This window comes from Typopeltis vanoorti, chromosome 7 (genome assembly GCF_054136105.1).
Source record: "Typopeltis vanoorti isolate ZY-2024b chromosome 7, IOZ_Tvanoo_1.0, whole genome shotgun sequence".
Taxonomy (NCBI): domain Eukaryota; kingdom Metazoa; phylum Arthropoda; class Arachnida; order Uropygi; family Thelyphonidae; genus Typopeltis; species Typopeltis vanoorti.
In genome coordinates, this window is record NC_143555.1 from 19,176,365 (window position 1) to 19,195,485 (window position 19,121).

The 19,121-nt window shown below is 34.7% G+C and overlaps 1 protein-coding gene across 1 annotated transcript in view; it reads left to right on the top strand.

Moving 5' to 3' along the window:
• Positions 1-19,121, top strand: part of LOC150104523 (lachesin-like) — a 309,995-nt gene that overhangs the window by 276,616 nt on the left and 14,258 nt on the right. Inside the window, exons 8-9 of the mRNA XM_090395715.1 lie at positions 4,117-4,182; positions 5,466-5,546. Coding sequence (XP_090251841.1) covers positions 4,117-4,182; positions 5,466-5,546 — 147 coding nt within the window. The remainder of the gene's footprint in view (positions 1-4,116; positions 4,183-5,465; positions 5,547-19,121) is intronic.

The following is a 19,121-nucleotide window of genomic DNA, read 5'->3' on the forward strand; positions in this document are numbered from 1 at the left end:
GGGAAGCCCAAGGTTTGGAATTTTCATGAGATTAAGTGTGAAACGTTAAAAATTAATTTTTTGCAGTTTAAACATTAAGCAGCAGGAGCTTTAGGGGTAAACGTTCAAATCAATTTTCATGAGTTTAAATGTTAAAAGTTAAAAATTAATTTCCGGGAGTTTAAAGGTTAAATGTTAAAATCAATTTTTGGCGTTAAATATTAAATTTGGAAGTAGAAATCATTTTCCAAGGTTCGAGTGGTAAAAGTCAATACATATTTTCAAGAGTTTAAATAGTAAAGTTAAAACTAATTTTTAAGTGTTAAATTTGGTAAAATTTAAATAAAAGTAACTTTTCGGGAGTTAAGAGTTAAATCTTAAACTAATTGTCAGGAGTTTAAATTTGTAAGGAAAATTTTCAGGAATTTAAAAAAAGTCAGCATGAAATTTCCTCAATTTTCAAAAGTTTAAGAGCGTAAATTTGGAAGTAACAATTAATTTTCAGGAGTTTGGGTTAATATTTAAAATAAATTCTCAGGCTTTTGAGATGTAAAATTCTACATGCATTTTAAGAAGATTAGGTAGTAAATTTAAATTTAACTTCATTAAATTTGCAAGTAAAGAATACTTTCCAGGAGTTCACCTGTTAAAAGACAAAATTAATTTTTAGCAGTTCAAGTAAAAGTCCACTTGAATTTGTAGTTATTTAACTGTTAAAAGTTAAATTTAATTTTCAGGAATATAAGTGTTTAATTTAGAAGCAAAAACTTTCAGGAATTTAAGCAATAAAAGTCTGCAAGAATTTTCAACAATTTTTAAAAAAGTTGTGTTAAAACTGAAAGTAAAAATTAAATTTCATTACTTTAAGTGTTAAAAGATAAAATTATTTTTAGGAGTTTAATTGTGAAAAGTTACAAATTACTTTTCATGATTATAAATGTTGAATTTGATATAAAAATTCATTTTCTGGAGTTTAAGTGGTAAAAGTCATTATTAATTTTCAGTTTATTTGTAAAAAGTATAAAAAAATGAGTTATAAGGGTTAAAAGCTAAAGATAGATTAATTTTCAAAAGTTAAATTTAAATTTTATTAAATTTTAATAAAATTAAATTTTTAAATTTAAAAATTCTATCGACTAGAGGCTGTTCACCTTGGAGACCTGCTGCGGATATGGGTACGGTCCGGCACGAAAATCACACTCTCTCCCTCGGATTTTCAAGGGCCGACAGGAGCGCTCCGGACACCGCAGGAGGCGCGGTGCTTTACGGGGATAGCATCCCTATCTCCGGACGAACCGGAGAATTGAATTGAAGCCTGTGTAGCTCAGTGGATGTGGCGTTTGGCAACCACGGCGCTTGGCCGCACGAAGGAAGACTTGGTTTCGAGTCTAGTCGGCGACTAGAGGAAATTTTTCTAAGCCTTTTTTCGACCGGTTCCCGAGTTAGTCGATCTCTGGCACGGGCAAGCAGGTTTTTCCTCCCGGAAACTCGGGTTTTTCGTCCTGTAAACTCAAGAAAATCGACCGTAGAACCCACATTATTTCAGACATTAAATATATTGTGTTAGGGTTAGGGACCACGAGATGGCGGCACATTTGAGCCGTCTTTCTTCACTGAGTACCGCTTAATTAGTGATAGCCGTGGGCCATCTATCTCTGATTGGTACCAGTGGAGATTGAACTGCCCACTCAGTCTCCAAAAGTTAGATAGGGCTAAATGGCCTCGCCTACTCCCCGTATACGGGAATAAAAAGGCGTTAGCTGATTTTTTTTTTTTAATTTAAAAATTTAAAAATAAGTTTAAATTTTCAAGTAAAATTTTTCGTAAATTTAATTAATAAATATATGCATGAATTTCAACTATGTTCAAAAGTTTAAATGGTAAATTTTAAAATTACTGCTCAGAAGTTTAAGTGGTAAAATTTCAATTGAATTTTAGGAATTTAAGTAGTAAAATTAAAATTAATTTTCAGGAGTTTAAATGTTAAATTCTGAAGTGAAGATTAATTTTCAGATGTTCACAAGTCTTAAAAGGAAAAATTAATTATCTGGGGTTTAGGTGTTAAATTTTAGTTAATTTTAGTTAATTAATCTTGCAAAGTTAAAATTCATTTTCACCAGTTTAAGTTCGACGGGAAATTTTTTCAGGAATTTATATAATAAAAGTATGCATTATATTTTGAAAATCTTCAAACCTTTAAGTTAAAATTGGAAGTAACAAACATTTTTTGAGGAGTTTCAGTGTTAAAATTTGATATAAATATTCAGGAGTTTAAGTGGTAATATGCCACATGAATCTTTAGGAGTTTAAGTAATAAAAATTAAAATTAATTTTTAGGAGTTCAATTGTAAAAAGTTAAAGATTAATTTTCAGGAGTAATTTTCATAAGTAATTTGGAAATGATTAATTTTCATTTGAAAATTAATTTTCAGGAGTTAAGTGGTCAATTTGATTTAAAAATTAATTTTCTGAAATTTATGTGTTAAAACTTAAAATTCATTTTCAGCAATTTTAAGGTAAACAATTCGAAATCAAATTTCAGTGATTTAATCTTGAGATTTAAAAATTAATTTTTCTGGAATTTAAGGATTAAAGGTTAAAGTGAATTTTCAATGGTTTAAGAATTAAACTTGGAAGAAACAAATTGTTTTTCACAAGTTTAAGTATTAAAAGTTAAATATAATTTTCAGGTGTAAAATATGGAAGTAGAAATTAATTCTAAAGAGTTTAATTGGGAAAAGGTAAAAATTAATTTTCAGGAGTTTAACTGGTAAGCCTACACGAAACACTCTGAACCAGGTTTAAGCCTAATCTACATGAATTTTCAGCAGTTTAATTCGTGAAATTAAAATTAATTTTCAAGAGAGTAAGCGATAAGAGTTAAGATAACTTTTGAGTAGTTTAATGTTAAATTTGGAATCAAAAATTTGTTTTCTGCAATTTTATTGTGTTCCTGAGTTCTAAATTTGTAGGTTGAAGTTGCTTTCCTTTAATTCAAGGATGCTAAATTTGATTTAGAGGTCTTTTAAGTTTTTGCTTTGCTTATTAAATAAAATCTCAGTGTGCTGGCTCTCTTTCCATAACATCGAATTTCAGCATGCATTCCTTTCCACGCTCAACAAAAAAACAGTACACGTTTCACATCGAACTGAAAGTCAACCGCGATTAAGTATGATGCTGAAATGAATTATATAAGAGGATAATAAATATTAATTGTTGCTTTATGGCTGTGTAGCAAAATGTGGCTTTAAAAACCGGAAACGTTTTTAAAGTGATTGAGAGCGTAGGAAAATAAATCTCTGAAGTTCTTTGGTATTGCACCACTTAAAAGATAGGAGTTGTACCTAGGCACGTGTATAATTAAATTTTATCTCCGTATATTCGTTTATTATTCAGTTTTATATTCAGTTAAATACACTGATACAGAATCATGTTTTTATTTCTCTACGGATCATGCGTAACATCATTTTGCCCTTTTTGTTCGTATAGTTTCCCGGAGAAATTTTAAATTTTGTTTGTAAACATTACACAGACCTGTACAGAGCAAAGAATAAAATGATTCATATTCTCTTTCGAAGGGGATAGGGGGGTTTCCTCTGGAAATTGGGGGTTTTGACTCAGTTATTAAGAGATACAGCGAGTGCTTCTTTAGCTAAATCCGGGCTAAGAAACGTTCTCTTCTCACACACTTCAAATCTCTGTGTGCTCACGCATGCACCAATAGATGAGCGTAAAAGGGTATCTGCCTCTGGGGAACTAAATTTTCAGTGGATACATTTACATACATTTTAGAGCATGATTTCACGAAGGAAATACTCGGAAAATTAAAGAAAGGATCATACTCCAGAGAAAACCATAAATATGATATTAACATTTAGAACTTTATTATACTATTATCAACCCTCCTTATTTGTTCATTTGGTAACATCTTCAACAATAGATTTTGAATATATATTGGGGTAAAATAATAAGCATTCGACTTTAATTGCATTATTAACTGAATAATTATTGAAAGCAATTCACAATATATAACAATCGTTTAATTGTTTATTTATCTAATTGTTGAGAATCATGACTTTACTGAAAATGAAACGACAATTGCATCACGTTAATATATTAACCATTTCACTGTTGCAGAAATTCAGCCTCCCACAAGTTCGCCAACAAAAGATGTCTCAGCAATAAGAAGGCAAAGTTCAGAAGGTACGTATTCTTATCAGGTTTTTTATTTTTACAATTTAGCTATTTATTAATTTTTTCCCATAATTAAACTCGTATAGTAAGGAGAGTGTGCTAATGTAATGCTCGGTAGTATTTTCTGGAGGGTGGAAGGGGGGGTGGATACTGAATTCTGTGAATAGCCCTCCCTTCCTCTAATTCCATTCCCTTGCACGAGAGTCATCTGCATCCCAGATTCATACTATAAGCCATCTTTAATCCACTCCCTTTTTTTTTTATTAAATACTTCCTCTTAAATCCATTTTCCAGCTTCTTTCGGTACACTGAACAAATCTTCTAAATTGGTGACGCATAAAAAAAAAAAAAAAAAAAAAAAAGAAAAGAAAAAAGCTATTGAATAGGGGCGTTGTGCTGATGCATGTCTGTTCATCTCTTTCTTCTCCATTCAGTTTAACGTTAAATAACAGCAAACTATTTTAATTTAATCTAAGGAAAATAAGGATAAAATAAAACTAAGGAATAAAGATAAACAAACAAAGGACTTTTAATTTAAATGAAAGATTACGGATAAATAAATTAAGGATTAAGAATGTTTAATGCTATTGCAGCATGTTATTTTATAAGCGAATACAAAGGAAACATACGGAAGAAGGCGCTCAAGATTAACTTAAACTTGTCTCAGCACGGAATGAAAGAGAAGTGCGAATATTTAATTAGCATTGGGAGTGCTATAGGTAACAATACTCCATGATGTATGGAGCTCGTTGCTACTCCACTCGCGTACCTGCGTTTCTCTAGTGACAATGGGCACGTTGAGCAAGCTGAGATTTAACAATGGACTCGTGCGAACTAATCCGAGTATTCTGGTAAAGATGTGAAGACAAGAGGTGAAAATGAAGCGATTCAGGGATAGGAATGGCGGAGTGAAAATGCGTAAATTATTAACGCCATAAATTCGTAATATATATCACAAATGAATTCAAAGTTGGTACGAAGTCTTAGTTATGATGACAAATTCCGACAGGTGAACAATCTCATTGCTTCTAATTAAAAGGCTCCATTTGGATGTAAATAATCTTTCTCTATACCTTTCGACATCATATTTTTTAAGAATTTTATATAAATGAAGTGTAATCTATATTTGCGATTTTTCTGTTACATTTTCTTTGATTTATTCAATATAAAAACTAAGAAACCCTCTCCTTACTTCATACACCTTTCATTTCTTTTCATGAGATGAATTTAAATTAATTCGATTCTTAGTAGCACTTCGTATTGATTTGTATTATTTTCCGCTTTTTATGCAGCATTTCCTCAACATCAAAGTTTAGGTTCAATGAAAGATTCTACAGAAGATGTTAATAAAAGGAAGAGACCTTTACTTACAGGTAGGGATGGCTTTAATTATGTTGTACCAATTTATATAGAAGGCAGATATAATACGCAATTGTCGGTGAACTCTGACTTCTGCAGATCAATGGTTACATATTAGAATAATATTTTTTTTCGTAGTTTTCTAAATAAGAGTTTCCACTTTAGGGACCGTTCTGATATTGTGTCAAGTTTATTCCATAAATTGTTACTCGATTCTACCTCCTTGTAATTATCTGCAGAACGCTACATGTGTAACGTGCGATCTAGCAGTTGATTTACGAGATAAAATTACACACTTTCATTTTGTGCGAATTGTCAGTAAGAGAAAATTGTTTTTCCCATTGACGTAGGCAGCATAAATCTTTCCCAGCCTTATCAACGATTGGTGAGATGCTGCTCTAGTCCCCCATCGGTCTTTCACATGTTTCTCTGTTGGCTATAAGAAACATGAGATAAAGAAAAGTTGCTGTCAGATATAAAGGTGTAATTGAAGGTTAAAAAATACTGGGTCTGCCTTAAAATCCTTTCGTTTTCGCTAGTAAATACTGGCGATGTAGTTTGGCACTCATTCAATACCACGGACAAAGGAATATTTCGATAATGTAGAATATTATCGATCAGAAACATTGGCACACTTCAAGTTAAATAAACATATTAAAAATTGGGAAATTCTTTGAAAATTAATTTAATTATAAAAAGCTAATAGTTTGAGAAGAGAAACTGTTAGCTAATCAGTGACAAGATTAAGAGACAAGCGGTAGCTTGTCTCTTAGGACAACTTATTCTCTCTTGTAAAATGGCTAAAATAATCTTGTGAAATTCAACTTCCTTTGTTCATCACGCAACTTAATTTCCCCTATAGAACAGGTAATAAAAAATCTTTGAAATATATTTTAAAAAATACAGCAATAAATCAGGTTAGGTTATTCGAAATCGACGCACCACTGCAGAATGTGTAACTCTGTTTGTTTGCCTTATGAAACTTCTTTGTAAGTAAATCTTATAGAGACATCCTTTTATTTTAATTTTATTGTTATCTGTGCTCAGGAAATGTTCACTCGTTACTTATAGACAACTAAGAATTCGCTCGCGTCACTTTCACCCTCGTGCACCATGAATAGTTCTCATGCCTTAATTATCTTGTGTCTAAAACCTCGAACCAATACGGACAAAAAGTCAGTAAAATTTCTAGTTTGACGAATTTTCTCAGTAACTACCAATTAAAAATATTCACCTCTTTTAATAAGTACTGCGGCCTTCATAGGCGACATATGCCTGAGTAACGCGACCGCATGCAGCTCAAGGAAATGAGATGTCAGGTTAGCTACATACATTATACATCAGAGGACAGGAAATTAATTATATCACAAATTCCAAGGCATTCTCCGGTTGCCACCCCGCGGAGTGCCATTGTGGGCAGAAAGACAGAACGATGAGTTGCCGTCTTATCAAACACTCCCCTGCCATGTTTCGTAGCTTCGAAGTTTAATAGTTCTACAGTGGAGTATTTTAATTGATCCTTATTTTTCCTCAGTACGTTTGAAGGAGCATATTACACACATGAGTGACAACTTAATAAAAAAGGTGAAATGTCCTTTGAAAAACTGGATTTAATGGCTCACATTGGCCAATACATGAAGCTGATATAAAACACACACCGTTCAATGATGGCGTCTATTTTTAGAACATTAACTTTTCTCTTTTTTTATTTTATTTATCGCTTATTCTTACCTTTGATTTGCCATTTTTAAATGTATGAGGATTATTATTTAACTGGGACACTTGTAATGTAGGACTCGTGTTCTGACATTTGATTTTTATTGAAACATGAAATTGGTTTTTCTTTATTAGCATCTTACAAAAAAAAAAAAAAAAAAACTGTCTTCATGAATTCTACCCCTGAAACTAAAGGAAGTAGTGTTTTTGACTTTCTACAGTCGATTGTTGAATTTGTATTAGAAACGACAGCGGAGATTTCAGTTCATTTTACGGGAGTACAGAGACGTACAATACCCCTATTATCTTAGCTGCTCTAACTTGTCTAAAAAGAAACATTAACAGACAGTTAAAGAACAGGATTATTGTATTACACTAGCACTTCGGTAGCATTCTGTCAGTGCTGTATATCAGTAGCATCCCTAATTGTCCTGCCTATCTTTGCATCATCAGCAAACAGCTGTCCTGCGAGGGCCTTCCCATGATTAATGTGTACACTGAACAACAAAAGTCCATGGACTGATCACTTGGGTATCCTACTGGGCACTTCCAATCTGGCAGATTCGCATCCTCTCACTTTTTGATCCGTGACCGTCACTCACCCATTTATCCAAGTCACTAATAATTTTTGTTTCAGTCCCATATTCTCTAGTTTATTCAACATTCTTTCATGTGGTATCTCTTCAGAAGACATAACAAGGTCCAACAGTGTCAGTGTATCCATTCTGTTCATCCAACTCAGCCGTTACATTATTGTAAATTATGCAAATTACTCAGACATGACTTACCTTTAGTAAACTCGTGCTGTTTCTTGCAAGTATAGATTTCAAGCCATTTTCGTAACGAGTTCTAATCACCATCTCCATTTGCTGGGCTCAAATTATACAAACATATTAAGGGCCTAAACAGCCCTTTAGCATACGGGCAGATATCCAATCCCTTTATTTAACACAACAATACCCAAGTCAGCACAGCATGATCACTGTCATGAACTGGGCAGGTTGGGAAAATGACACCTGTTTTGCCACCTACCAGTTAACCATCATAACCGAGTTAAGACGGCTAATTTCAATTAACCATCCTTTCTGATGATGTGATCAAATGTAACTCTTTTTGACAGAGTTCCTTCTTTCACATACTGCTTGAGAAAGTTGTCTCGCAACTGCTCAATATTCTCCTTTATTCTTATCGTGAGATTTCTCTTCTACCCAATCCATGATTAGATAATTTAAGTCACCCATAATAATTACTTGTTTAGTACCCATGAGGGTAATTTGGCGATGCATTTCATTATCTCCAGCAGCTGAACCGCCAGGTATGTTGGCATCATCCCACCATGTATTCCACCTCGTTACCTTCCACTTCACACCAGACCTCAAACTCACTGCCACGTGGAATGTTAATTCTTACATGAGGATCTACTCTAACTCGACTCAAATCACCTGATATCATTAGTAGTATTTCACCTCTTCTGTCATTTCTAAAAATGCTATAGAATCCATTTACATCCTATTCTGGGAGCCTGGACTAATGCGAACTACTTCGACCATCGTATATTCACCAAAGCAAACAAACTCAACCACTTTGTTCCTAATGATCCTATTTGTATATGGACATAACAAGTTACCTCCTTGGCTCAGCTGAGAACTTTCTCTTCACTGTCCGAACCTAAATCGTATAGGACTACCCCTTCACAAGATTCATAACCATACTCATTGATATTCATATCACGTTTGTACACCTCAAGTAGATGTACAAACGTGATATAAGAAGCTCACACTTGATGTTCAAGAAGCTGAACATCAAGTGTGAGCTTCTTATACAAAATTCGTATGCCTAATCTCAGGCCTATTTCTCCTACTAAGCCTGTGCATGAAACTATTTTCGATCATAGTCCTCCTTAGCACAGTGCTGTGGCATTTCAGATATAAACGAACAATATTCACTCACTCATTCTTTCTTGCTTCTTCCAGCAATCTCCGTCCTGTCATATCCTCTCTCATACGCAGTATGAGAGAGGATATGACAGGACAAATCATGTTTCTACGAACACTACCATCTCTTAGTTTTCTCGATTGCATTCACTCCTGGGAAGGTCAAAGTGAGTCTGTCTTCAAGCGCATATTTAATTAGCGAATCGCTCTAATACGCCCTCTGTCCAAAATGAAACCGAACTTTTCGAAAATAGAAGAAACTAGTGGCGCCACCTGCTGTGTCTTTTTGTTGTCGAAAGCGGCAACCTTCATCAGTGTTGTGTCAACTGTTTATGACATTTGTTTCATTAGTGCCAAGAGTGACAGTGTGTTTTGACGAACGGTCGGTCTTCACGATATTCATGCCGTATACGAAACAAATTCTCGCTATCGATCGCTTCAAAACTTCGAGATAAAACTCACCATTGACCGTTTTGCCAGGGGAACGTATTCTTTGCGGATAATGCCCTTGGAATCGTAGAAACAAATCAGCATTGTCTTTACTTTTGACTTCTCCTAGCGACCTTTTTTCGGATGCCCCTTTTCTGTGGTCTCCACTCAGCACTCTGGCGCTTTGTATCGGGCTCATACTCAAAACACCACGTTTCATCACCAGTAACGATCGTTTCAAAGAAGTTTGAGTCCTTATGAGGTTTTAATGAGGTCCTTGCAGTGGTCAATTCGTTCGTTTTTGTTCGTCTGTCAACTTGTGGGGAAGAAATCGCGAATTCAATTTACGAAGGTAAATTGAATTAGTTGATTTTGGAATCCCCAATTCATTTTCAATTAATCTCACGGGCGATTTCGGGTTTTCTTTGAAGAAACCATGCACTTTTTGGATGTTAACTTCGCTCAGTCCAGTTTTTGGACGGCCCAGCTTTTCGTCGTCCTCAAGCATCTCACGACCACTTTGAAATCGCTTAAACCACTCGTAAACTTGAATACAGGATAAGCATTCATCACCGTATGCTTTTTGAAGCATTTGATGCGTTTCGGTACAACTTTTACCAAGTTTAACACAAACGTCAATCGCAGCTCTCTGCTTGAAACTCATTTTCCGACCGTTCATCAAAACACACTGTCACTCTTGGCACTGTAACTCGGCTTCTAATGAAACAAATGTCATAAACAGTTGACACAACCCTAATGAAGGTTGCCGCTTTCGACAACAAAAAGATACAACAAGTGTCGCCACTAGTTCTAGTTTCGAAAAGCTCGGTTTCTTTTTGGACAGAGGATGTATATTGTTTGTTTTTTTTCCTACATTTTAAATGACTTCCCTTATTATTATTCATGGACATCTTACCAACTTCCTCGCTTTGCTATCCTTTATTGTTCTTAAGTGTGGTTCTCTTTTACCTAAATAATCATGTACATAAGGAGAGTGACTTCCGGTAAATGATTATTGAGTAGAAAACAGCGCAACCCCTTATTTTTGCCGCTTTCTATCAGATAGTATCCCCACGCGAGGAACACAAAGTAGCTGGCTCAGTCAGGCGAGAATGTAAACCATGAAATCCACTTTTATAGTCCGGGAAGTGGAGTAGGGAGCGAGAGAATGTGCTACGCAAATACCACTGTTCTTCTAGTCGTCTAAAAATTGCTTCCATTATAAGTATTCCCATGAGACGCGACCGGTAATAATACCAGCAAACAAAGCAATCAAGATGGGGGGAAAAACCTACAAGCAATATTACAACAGAAAACCATAAACTCTCGGAAACATATTTTGAAATTAAAATTTTATTTATTTATCCTCAGGCATCGCTGCAATCCTTTTCATCGGAGAATTGTGTGAAACTAATCCCAATTTACGGTGATAACTTTCGCCAAGAGAATTTAATTTCAGTGACGCATTTGTTTTTCTTTGGGTGGTCACACATTGAAATGTTGGCTTGCAAGCGTTTTAGAAATATTTATTTTTTTCGTATATTCTTTGAAATGAGATTAGTTAGTTATAATAGGCTATTTTTCTCTTAAGAAAATTGGGAGACGGTTCAAATATCTTTATTTTTACAGAAATAGTTTAATAAGGCATTGTCGTTCAATAGAAAAACTGAGTCTATAAAACTGCATAAAGACATTAACTCCTGGGTAGAAATCTGAGCGAAGTGGAATGCAGTAATTTGACGTCATGAGAAAAAATAAATACAATTAAATATATGGAGAGAGAGAAATTTGCAAGCAGGGTTACAATTTTCTGAGATTAACTGACTAAATCAACACTCTCCCAGATGGAGTCCATATCTCTCGCATATAGCATAACATTAGTATACTTAAAATTATGAATGTTTCTTTCTTTTAATTTATCGGCTCATCTTACTTATTTATTCATAAACCCTCTGATTGGCCCTGTACTCCTCTTTCGCAACGCTAATGAAACTCTTCACTGTTTTCCACAATTTCGCTGGGGGGGGGGGTAGGAAGGGAAATACTTTCCATTCTTACAGGTACGACTTCATTATGTTCACGAAACATTTGGTTTTTTTTTTACTATTCATTTATTTTTTCCAGTTAACGAATTTCGCTTGATGCGTTTTTCCTTATCTTACATGGAGTTCCATTTGCAGAGCGTGCTCTGAGATTTTTGTGTGTGTTTCTGTAGCATGTGTAATTCGTGAACCCCTTTATAGTTTTCATGGATCATTTTCAATTCCGTGTGTGCCATCATCTTAATGTCTTTATGTTTATGTTTCACTTGAGTTGGAGGGGCTGCTTCTCGTAACTACACTTCTTATATCACTCTGGTAATGAGAACCTCAAGCCTCCCTCCTTCTGTTTTACGATTTTTGTTTGTATATTTCATTCCAATGCTGCATTTTTCATCAGGTTTTCTTCGAAATTGCATATCGTATACACATACACAATCTTCAGTAGTCTAATTTGTAATATATTTTTTCTTTTTTTTTTGCTTCACAGTATTACTTAATTTAAGAAAGCGAAGAACAATTCTCTTTTTGCTACAGATTTTGAATCGGTTTTTTTAGACGTTTTTCTGGGCATATATGTAGCGGACATTAGGCATTGTTCGCCTGTTTTTTCAGCACGTACTGTCGAAAACTTGTTCAGTTAATTTGAGGGTCATTAAGTTCGTATCATCAGAGAGCAAAACACATCACTCATTAGTCCTAGACTTCCCATGGTGTGTGTGTGTGGCAAATTCGCGAATAGCAAAGTGACAAACACTATGAATATACAGGGTGTTTCAAAAACGATGTCCCGATTTGAAAATTGATGTCCGTGATGTTGTCCGTGCAGCGGGTGGAGGGCACATTGAGCATTTATAATTGTGGTGAGTTAAACTTTAGGCCTTACTTCATATTTGGTAATTTATTTTGTAACTCTACCGCATTTTCATTATTAAATATAATTATTTGAAATCGGGTCATTCTCTTTGAAACACCCTGTATAACAATTGCAGTGGCCAGTTGGTTTAGAAATTAATTACGTTTTCCTATAAAGTATTACCAAAACTGAATACATACTTTAAGTTTACTAGTAGTTAGTTTTGTTATTATCAAAGTATATTATAAAGAGATGTGGAAGCATTAAGTTTCACAAACAAAAAAGCCTTCCTTAAGCAAGGGTGGTGTCACACTGGAAGTTATCCACTGGTTAACTCGAGTTGAATGGCTAATTTAAATATACTGCGTCAGCCACAACTGCGATTATAACATCTTGTTACACATTTCACCCGCAAAGATAAAGTAATGCGATAGATCAAAGTGTCCATTGTGGATCAAATTATATCTGATGGTTCACTTTTAGTAACGATTCCAATTTGTACGGTAATCCTTCAAGTTATTGAAGAAAATAAAAGCAAACAGACATGATGCGTGCCCTTTGTGTCTATTTATTATCACTTGGAAACTGCAGCAATGAAATATCCTTCATTGGATAGCGATGCGAAAAATTAACATTTAAAAAAATTCCAAAATGGTCCCATCCTTTTTACACATATTTCAAGTACTGAAGACTGACGAACATTATTCTGATAATCTTGTAAGATTATAAACGTATTAATACCCAAGATTACCTTTGTAAATTTCAACATAAAATTAGTTAGATGATCTTAAAGACAATATTATTTCTAATGTAATCTTACCCAACGATTTAAAAAGATTATCTTGATCATAAGATTTGGTAATAAGATTACCAAATCTTACACTCTTAGGTGTGATTACTTTGATAAGTGATCTTACTTACTTATCTCAATTTAAAATTTAAATATAATTTAAAAAAGGCGAACAGACATAACACTTTTTTTTTTTTGCAAAATATAAAGTGCTTCAGGAAATCATGGCCTAATTAATTAAAGTGAGTTAACGTAATAGCAAAAATACTACGCACTGAATTTAATGATCACTAAGTAATGCAATTAAGATGTCTCACTTTAAAGCAGTTAAGTATTACGGATATTGGCTGGAATAAACCAAGATCAAAGGCAGAGGAGTTCCTCTTATTTCTTCACATTATCATGAAGTAAGTGTTGTTCTTCGTGAGGAAGCAGCGAAAGAGAAGAGAAAATCAATACAGTGATCAAGGAGATCCTGATAGCGAATCTTCAAATATCGGTGTAGATTTAATGTGTAAAGTATTTATTTTCATCGCAACCAGGGATATCGTTAAAATTTACGGTTATTAATTCACAACTTATGATATTGAAAAAAGAATACATGCAAGTTTTTAGGACGAAAATAGTGAAGATAAGCATATGGGTACTTAACGCTGTTTTGGCCATTATTGGAAGCGGTTCAGGATGCAAACAGTGTTTGACGTGCTAATATACACTATTTTCGAACAATAATTGGCACAAAGAAGAAAGAAAAAATAATATCGGATGTTTTCCTGAATCATTGCATCTCACTACGATACACTGTCAACAAAACCTTTGGATATAAACCAAAGAATTTGGGTCATTATTAAGAAGGCATCTAGCTACGTTCTACATGGCAGCTGGATTTCAGTTTTATTCTCTTGAGTTGTGTCGCTATGATAATAGTATACTACACTGTATGTCAATCTAGCAACAATGCAGTCACCAAAAAAGATTTTAATCTAACGTACCTACTGTTACTGTTCCGATAGACGGCGCTTTGATAAGCAGTTATAAAGGAATTTGAATAGTATTACGAAGGCTGTATTTTTGGAGGGAGAAAAGCATTCAGCAATTATTTGGAATTCAATTCATGATGTTTCTTTCATTGTTGTGATGGCTTCATTGTTGCCATTGGACGTTATTGCCTTAAATAACACAATTAAAATATAATTATCATTTTGTTGCGATAATCGATATGCCCACAGATTCGTTTCCATTGAAATGTCTAAATTGCTACTGTTAGCAAAAATAAAGTAATTGAGTCGCAATTTGAAGCAGAACAGTTCTCTTTTGAGATTTTAATAGTCAGTCTGGAAAACAAGGTTGGAGAGGATCTGAAGTCATAACTTAACAGTAATATTGAAATATTTAAGCTTACCAAAGCATATTTATAAGATTCATCATTGCCTTTGTCCAATATTTATAAAATATCGAAACCATACCAATATGGTTTCTAATATTTGTATGGGACGGTTACGAAACAATATTTGCAATGGAATCGGTTTGCTTGGACGGAGGCAACAAAATGCATCCTAAAATCCTGAAAAATATATTATACTTAAGAGAACTAAAATATATTCCTTAAAGGAAGGTCATGCCACAGCGAAATGTTTATCTTAAAATACCAATACAGAAACGAGGGGAATACAATTTGGAAAGTCGTTTAGCATTTATAGACGAAGAAATGAATTTCTCCCGAGTAAACAAAGTTGTCGAAAATCCTAAAAGGGGCCATCTACGGACGTGCAGAAGAGAGAATACGCTGTTTACTGCTACAAACATGAAATTGGAATAAGAGGAGAAAAATTTAAGTCAACGTTAGGGATGCTTCCTGTTCTTAACTCAGATGTGAATATAAATAAATACAAAAGACCTTAATGGTGGTAAGAAATGGAAAATAAATACCAATGGAAACGAATAGAATATCAACAGAATAGAAACTTCTTCCTCTATGCCTTTATCCCGAATCCAACGCAGAGTCCGGAGGTTACATTGATGTGACTTTTGTTAGTATAACCCCCAGCTGAGCAGCAGTACAAAAACACCATTCTTGATCATAATTAAAAGGCAGTTTCACGTTAGACAATTAATTTCATTAGTTTTATTCTTCCGTAAAACGAAAATAAGCGCCCGTTTTGTCTTAGAATAAACCTCGAGTTCATTTCTTTTTTTTTTTTTTTGAAATTGCATATATCAGTAAACCACGCGATGGCCGATGTGTGTATAATTTAATATTTATTAATCAACAGAAATGGGATTAAATGTTTGGTATCTAGAGAAGTATTGCTTACGTACATTATTGCTTTTCTACATGTTTGGATAAAATTACCTTAAAAAAAGAGAACCATTGACTTAGATAAATAAAATATAGAGAGATTTATGAACAACTTAGATGCACAGCAAGTTGGAGTCATGTTTCTGTTAAATTCATTTGCATATTGAAATGATGCATACGAGAGGGATAGCATCGCAGCTGTCGAACCCGTAACTTGTGTAAGATTAAAATCCCAGTGTGGCATAGATACTTGGGAAAGTCTTGAGCTTTTACTTGAATTTCGTCGTGTGAGGACACCGCCTTGCCAAATGGCTTGGAATAGTTTCAAAGGTGATGTAAATAAATAAAAATGAAGAGAAAATGAAAGGCATACAAAGTAAAAAATTAACAGACTTTAGCACTGCAGAAAATACGAAATCAAATGACAAAATATTGGAATCAACAACTACGGATACCCACACGGTGAGACGTGTGAGAACGTAGTAAATAATTCTTTTTCAGGATTATTGGGATATAAATCTCGAACAGAATTAAGGGAAACAGATCACTGTCATCTTAATCTTCAGTTCGCTTCATAAAATGTCCTTCAAATGAAGGACCAAGAACACACATTTCTGGACAGATTGAAAGATAAATGGGAGAAAAGGTCTTACGTTTCAGATTGGTATCAGATGGAGTTCCGTTTGTAAAAAAAAAAAGTTCAAACTTTTGTGATTGGTCTTCTAGCTAAAACGTCCGCCGCTCTTTTTCTTTTCTTTGTAACTAGTAGTTTGAAGACGACTGTTTGCGATGAAACAGTTTTCTCCTGAAATAACTGGATTGAAGTCGAGTCAGAGAGAAGTCTTAACTCGATTTTTGACTAAAACAAAGGAAAAAAAAAAAACTTCCGAGATCTGTTCACTATAAGTATTTGAACAACAGACGTCGAGTGTATGGTGCATATATACCCGCAGCGGATAAATAAATTAATTTAATCCTAGCTTAAACGAAGCCCACGTGTTATACTCCCTCCTCTGGCTAGTACCGCCGTGTTGATCAAATAACATGATCATCTAAATGGGACGGGACGATCCCACCTTTATTCAGTGAACTCTTATCTAATGCTAGAACAGATCTTTGTAGTCAATCGTGCAGGATATTCAAAAATATTTCATTTCCAGAGTTTAGCATTTATAATCTATTCTTCATTACCAAGAATTACTTGTTCAAACAACATCAGCCTTAATAGAATATCCTTACAAAAGAACATCCATTGGAACTAAAGAGAAGGAAAGGAGATCGAACCTTTGCTCTGAATGTGTATTAAAAATGCTGTCTTTGAAAAAGACTGAAATGGAACCTATTCTTGGATTTAAGGCCTTAACAAATTCGTTTGAACTTGTAAGAAGTTATTTCGTTTCCATGGATTTTTGAGTGATTGCATATTGTAATGTAGAAAACCAATTAAAGTTCTTTTCAGAGAGAACTTTGTAATTGATTTTCATGCATTTGGAAACATAAAAGTTCCAGAAACTTCTTTTATTTTACAAATGAAACGATACATTTGTAAAATAGAGGCTGAAGTGAATCTGAAGGAAGGTTTAGATATGAGCCGAAGTACCTTCCTGCGGACAGGATCAGGAATTTTAGGTGCACCAACACAAATCTTGGAACAGTATTATAAAGATGGGCGATTTTGGATTAAGTGTTAGTAGCTGAGTGGGTGTAAAATAGCTTCTTGAGCGGTAAAAATGACCACCTGGAGAAGTTATTGATGCTGTTTATGCTAGGAGAGATATCCGATCCTTTCTAGTGATCGGTGTATTTTGGGGGAGAAAAGGATCAGAGATCCCTTTTGCGAGAGAAAAGGCAGGACTGCTCTTTGGTGGCATTAAAGGTGACCACATTATCGTACTGAAGGACTGTATGGAAGTCAGTGATATATATATAGCACTTCGTCTCGCACAACACTATTTTGCTGAGCTTTTTTTTTTAATTCAACTCACATATCCTACCAAGTACGCGATTTGTTTAATGTCATTAAAATGCGAGAATTTGGGTTTTCTATAATATATTAGAAGCACATTCTGCGCTTTCGACTAACCATGGAGTTCCACCATCAAGATCATTTGCAACCAATGTCTTAAACAGCGATCTCCATACAATCCTCCAGTGAAACAAGAATAATGTGGTCACTTCTCTGCCACCAGAACGCAGTCCTGCGTTCTCTGTCGCAAAAGGGGATCTTGGCTCACAAGTGGGGGGGGGGGGGAAGTAACATATTATACACCTTTTCGTTCGTCTGATATTTAGAAACAATCATGGAGTGAAATAACAATCTTAAAATTCTCTTTTGTTGGATAGATGCCAGATGCGTATCCTAGAATTGACTTCCGTACCCAAGATGTTCTCTAAATAATGAAGCTCAATTTTTTTTTTTAAATATTTACTTTTACTATTGATTTATATACAAAAGATAGCACTCACAAGAAACATTTTATTTCATATTCTATTCAAACTTTAGAAATAAGTAAAAAATAATTCAACCCATAGAATTAACATTCTGTTCAACATGTGTAACCTCACTTGGCCATATACCAACTAGTTTCGACATGGCTTTCGACTAACCGAATTAGACATGGAGAAGAAGGTCTCACAGACAAACAGGAATATTTTACTTATGCAGTCCAAATGCATTTCCAAATTCCTGCGCTTTCACGGCGGATTCCGAATTACTTCGGAGAAATATTTATCGCTTGCCTTTAAATGTCACATGCATTTGTTCAACAGTTCCTTCAAAGCAACTCCAAAAGATCTTCAGACTTTCTTTACCCTTACTGTCTGGCTCTGCTTTCTTTGTCCGTGAATGAGTAAAGTAATCCTATCATCGGTCAATTGAAAAAAAATAATAAAAAGGGGTCAGTGTACCCCGGAAAAAGAAGAAGAAAAGGGCGAGGAAATCACACGGAGGTCGAGGACTGGGATGGAAAGAAGAAAATAGGCCTCAGCTCATAATACTCATCTTACTAGCTCAATGCTATCAGATGATAACTCCTTTCACTGGCGGCAAGGGTCTGTCTCCGATGGACGGGACCAGGAAGGTAACTAGTACCCAGGTGTGCTCCTTCAGGGTGTCTTGAGTATATGTTTCTTGTTTCCGGGCGAGAACGTCCTTACACTCCCGCCATTTTTTTTCTTACCGACGTCGGCTCTTATACAGAGTTTTCCACAGCCTATGCGCATGTCCAATCCCGAGATTCACAGCGAAACTCCGCGTCACATACAAATCTGCCGTTATTACAATTCTTACGTCACAACATAACAGAAATGTTTCTCACAAATAATAATTTCTCCCCAAACAAAATTTTTAAAAGCCAACATATTAAACAAGACTTTTATGTGAGATTTTACAGTGGTGACTAATATTTATGTATAAGCGGAAAAGCTTATCGTATGCTTTGATGAGGGGAGTATGTTTCGTCTGGAGTTTATGCTCAGAGGGAAGGCCATAAATTAAAATGATGACAAAATCATTTTCTGTGAGTTC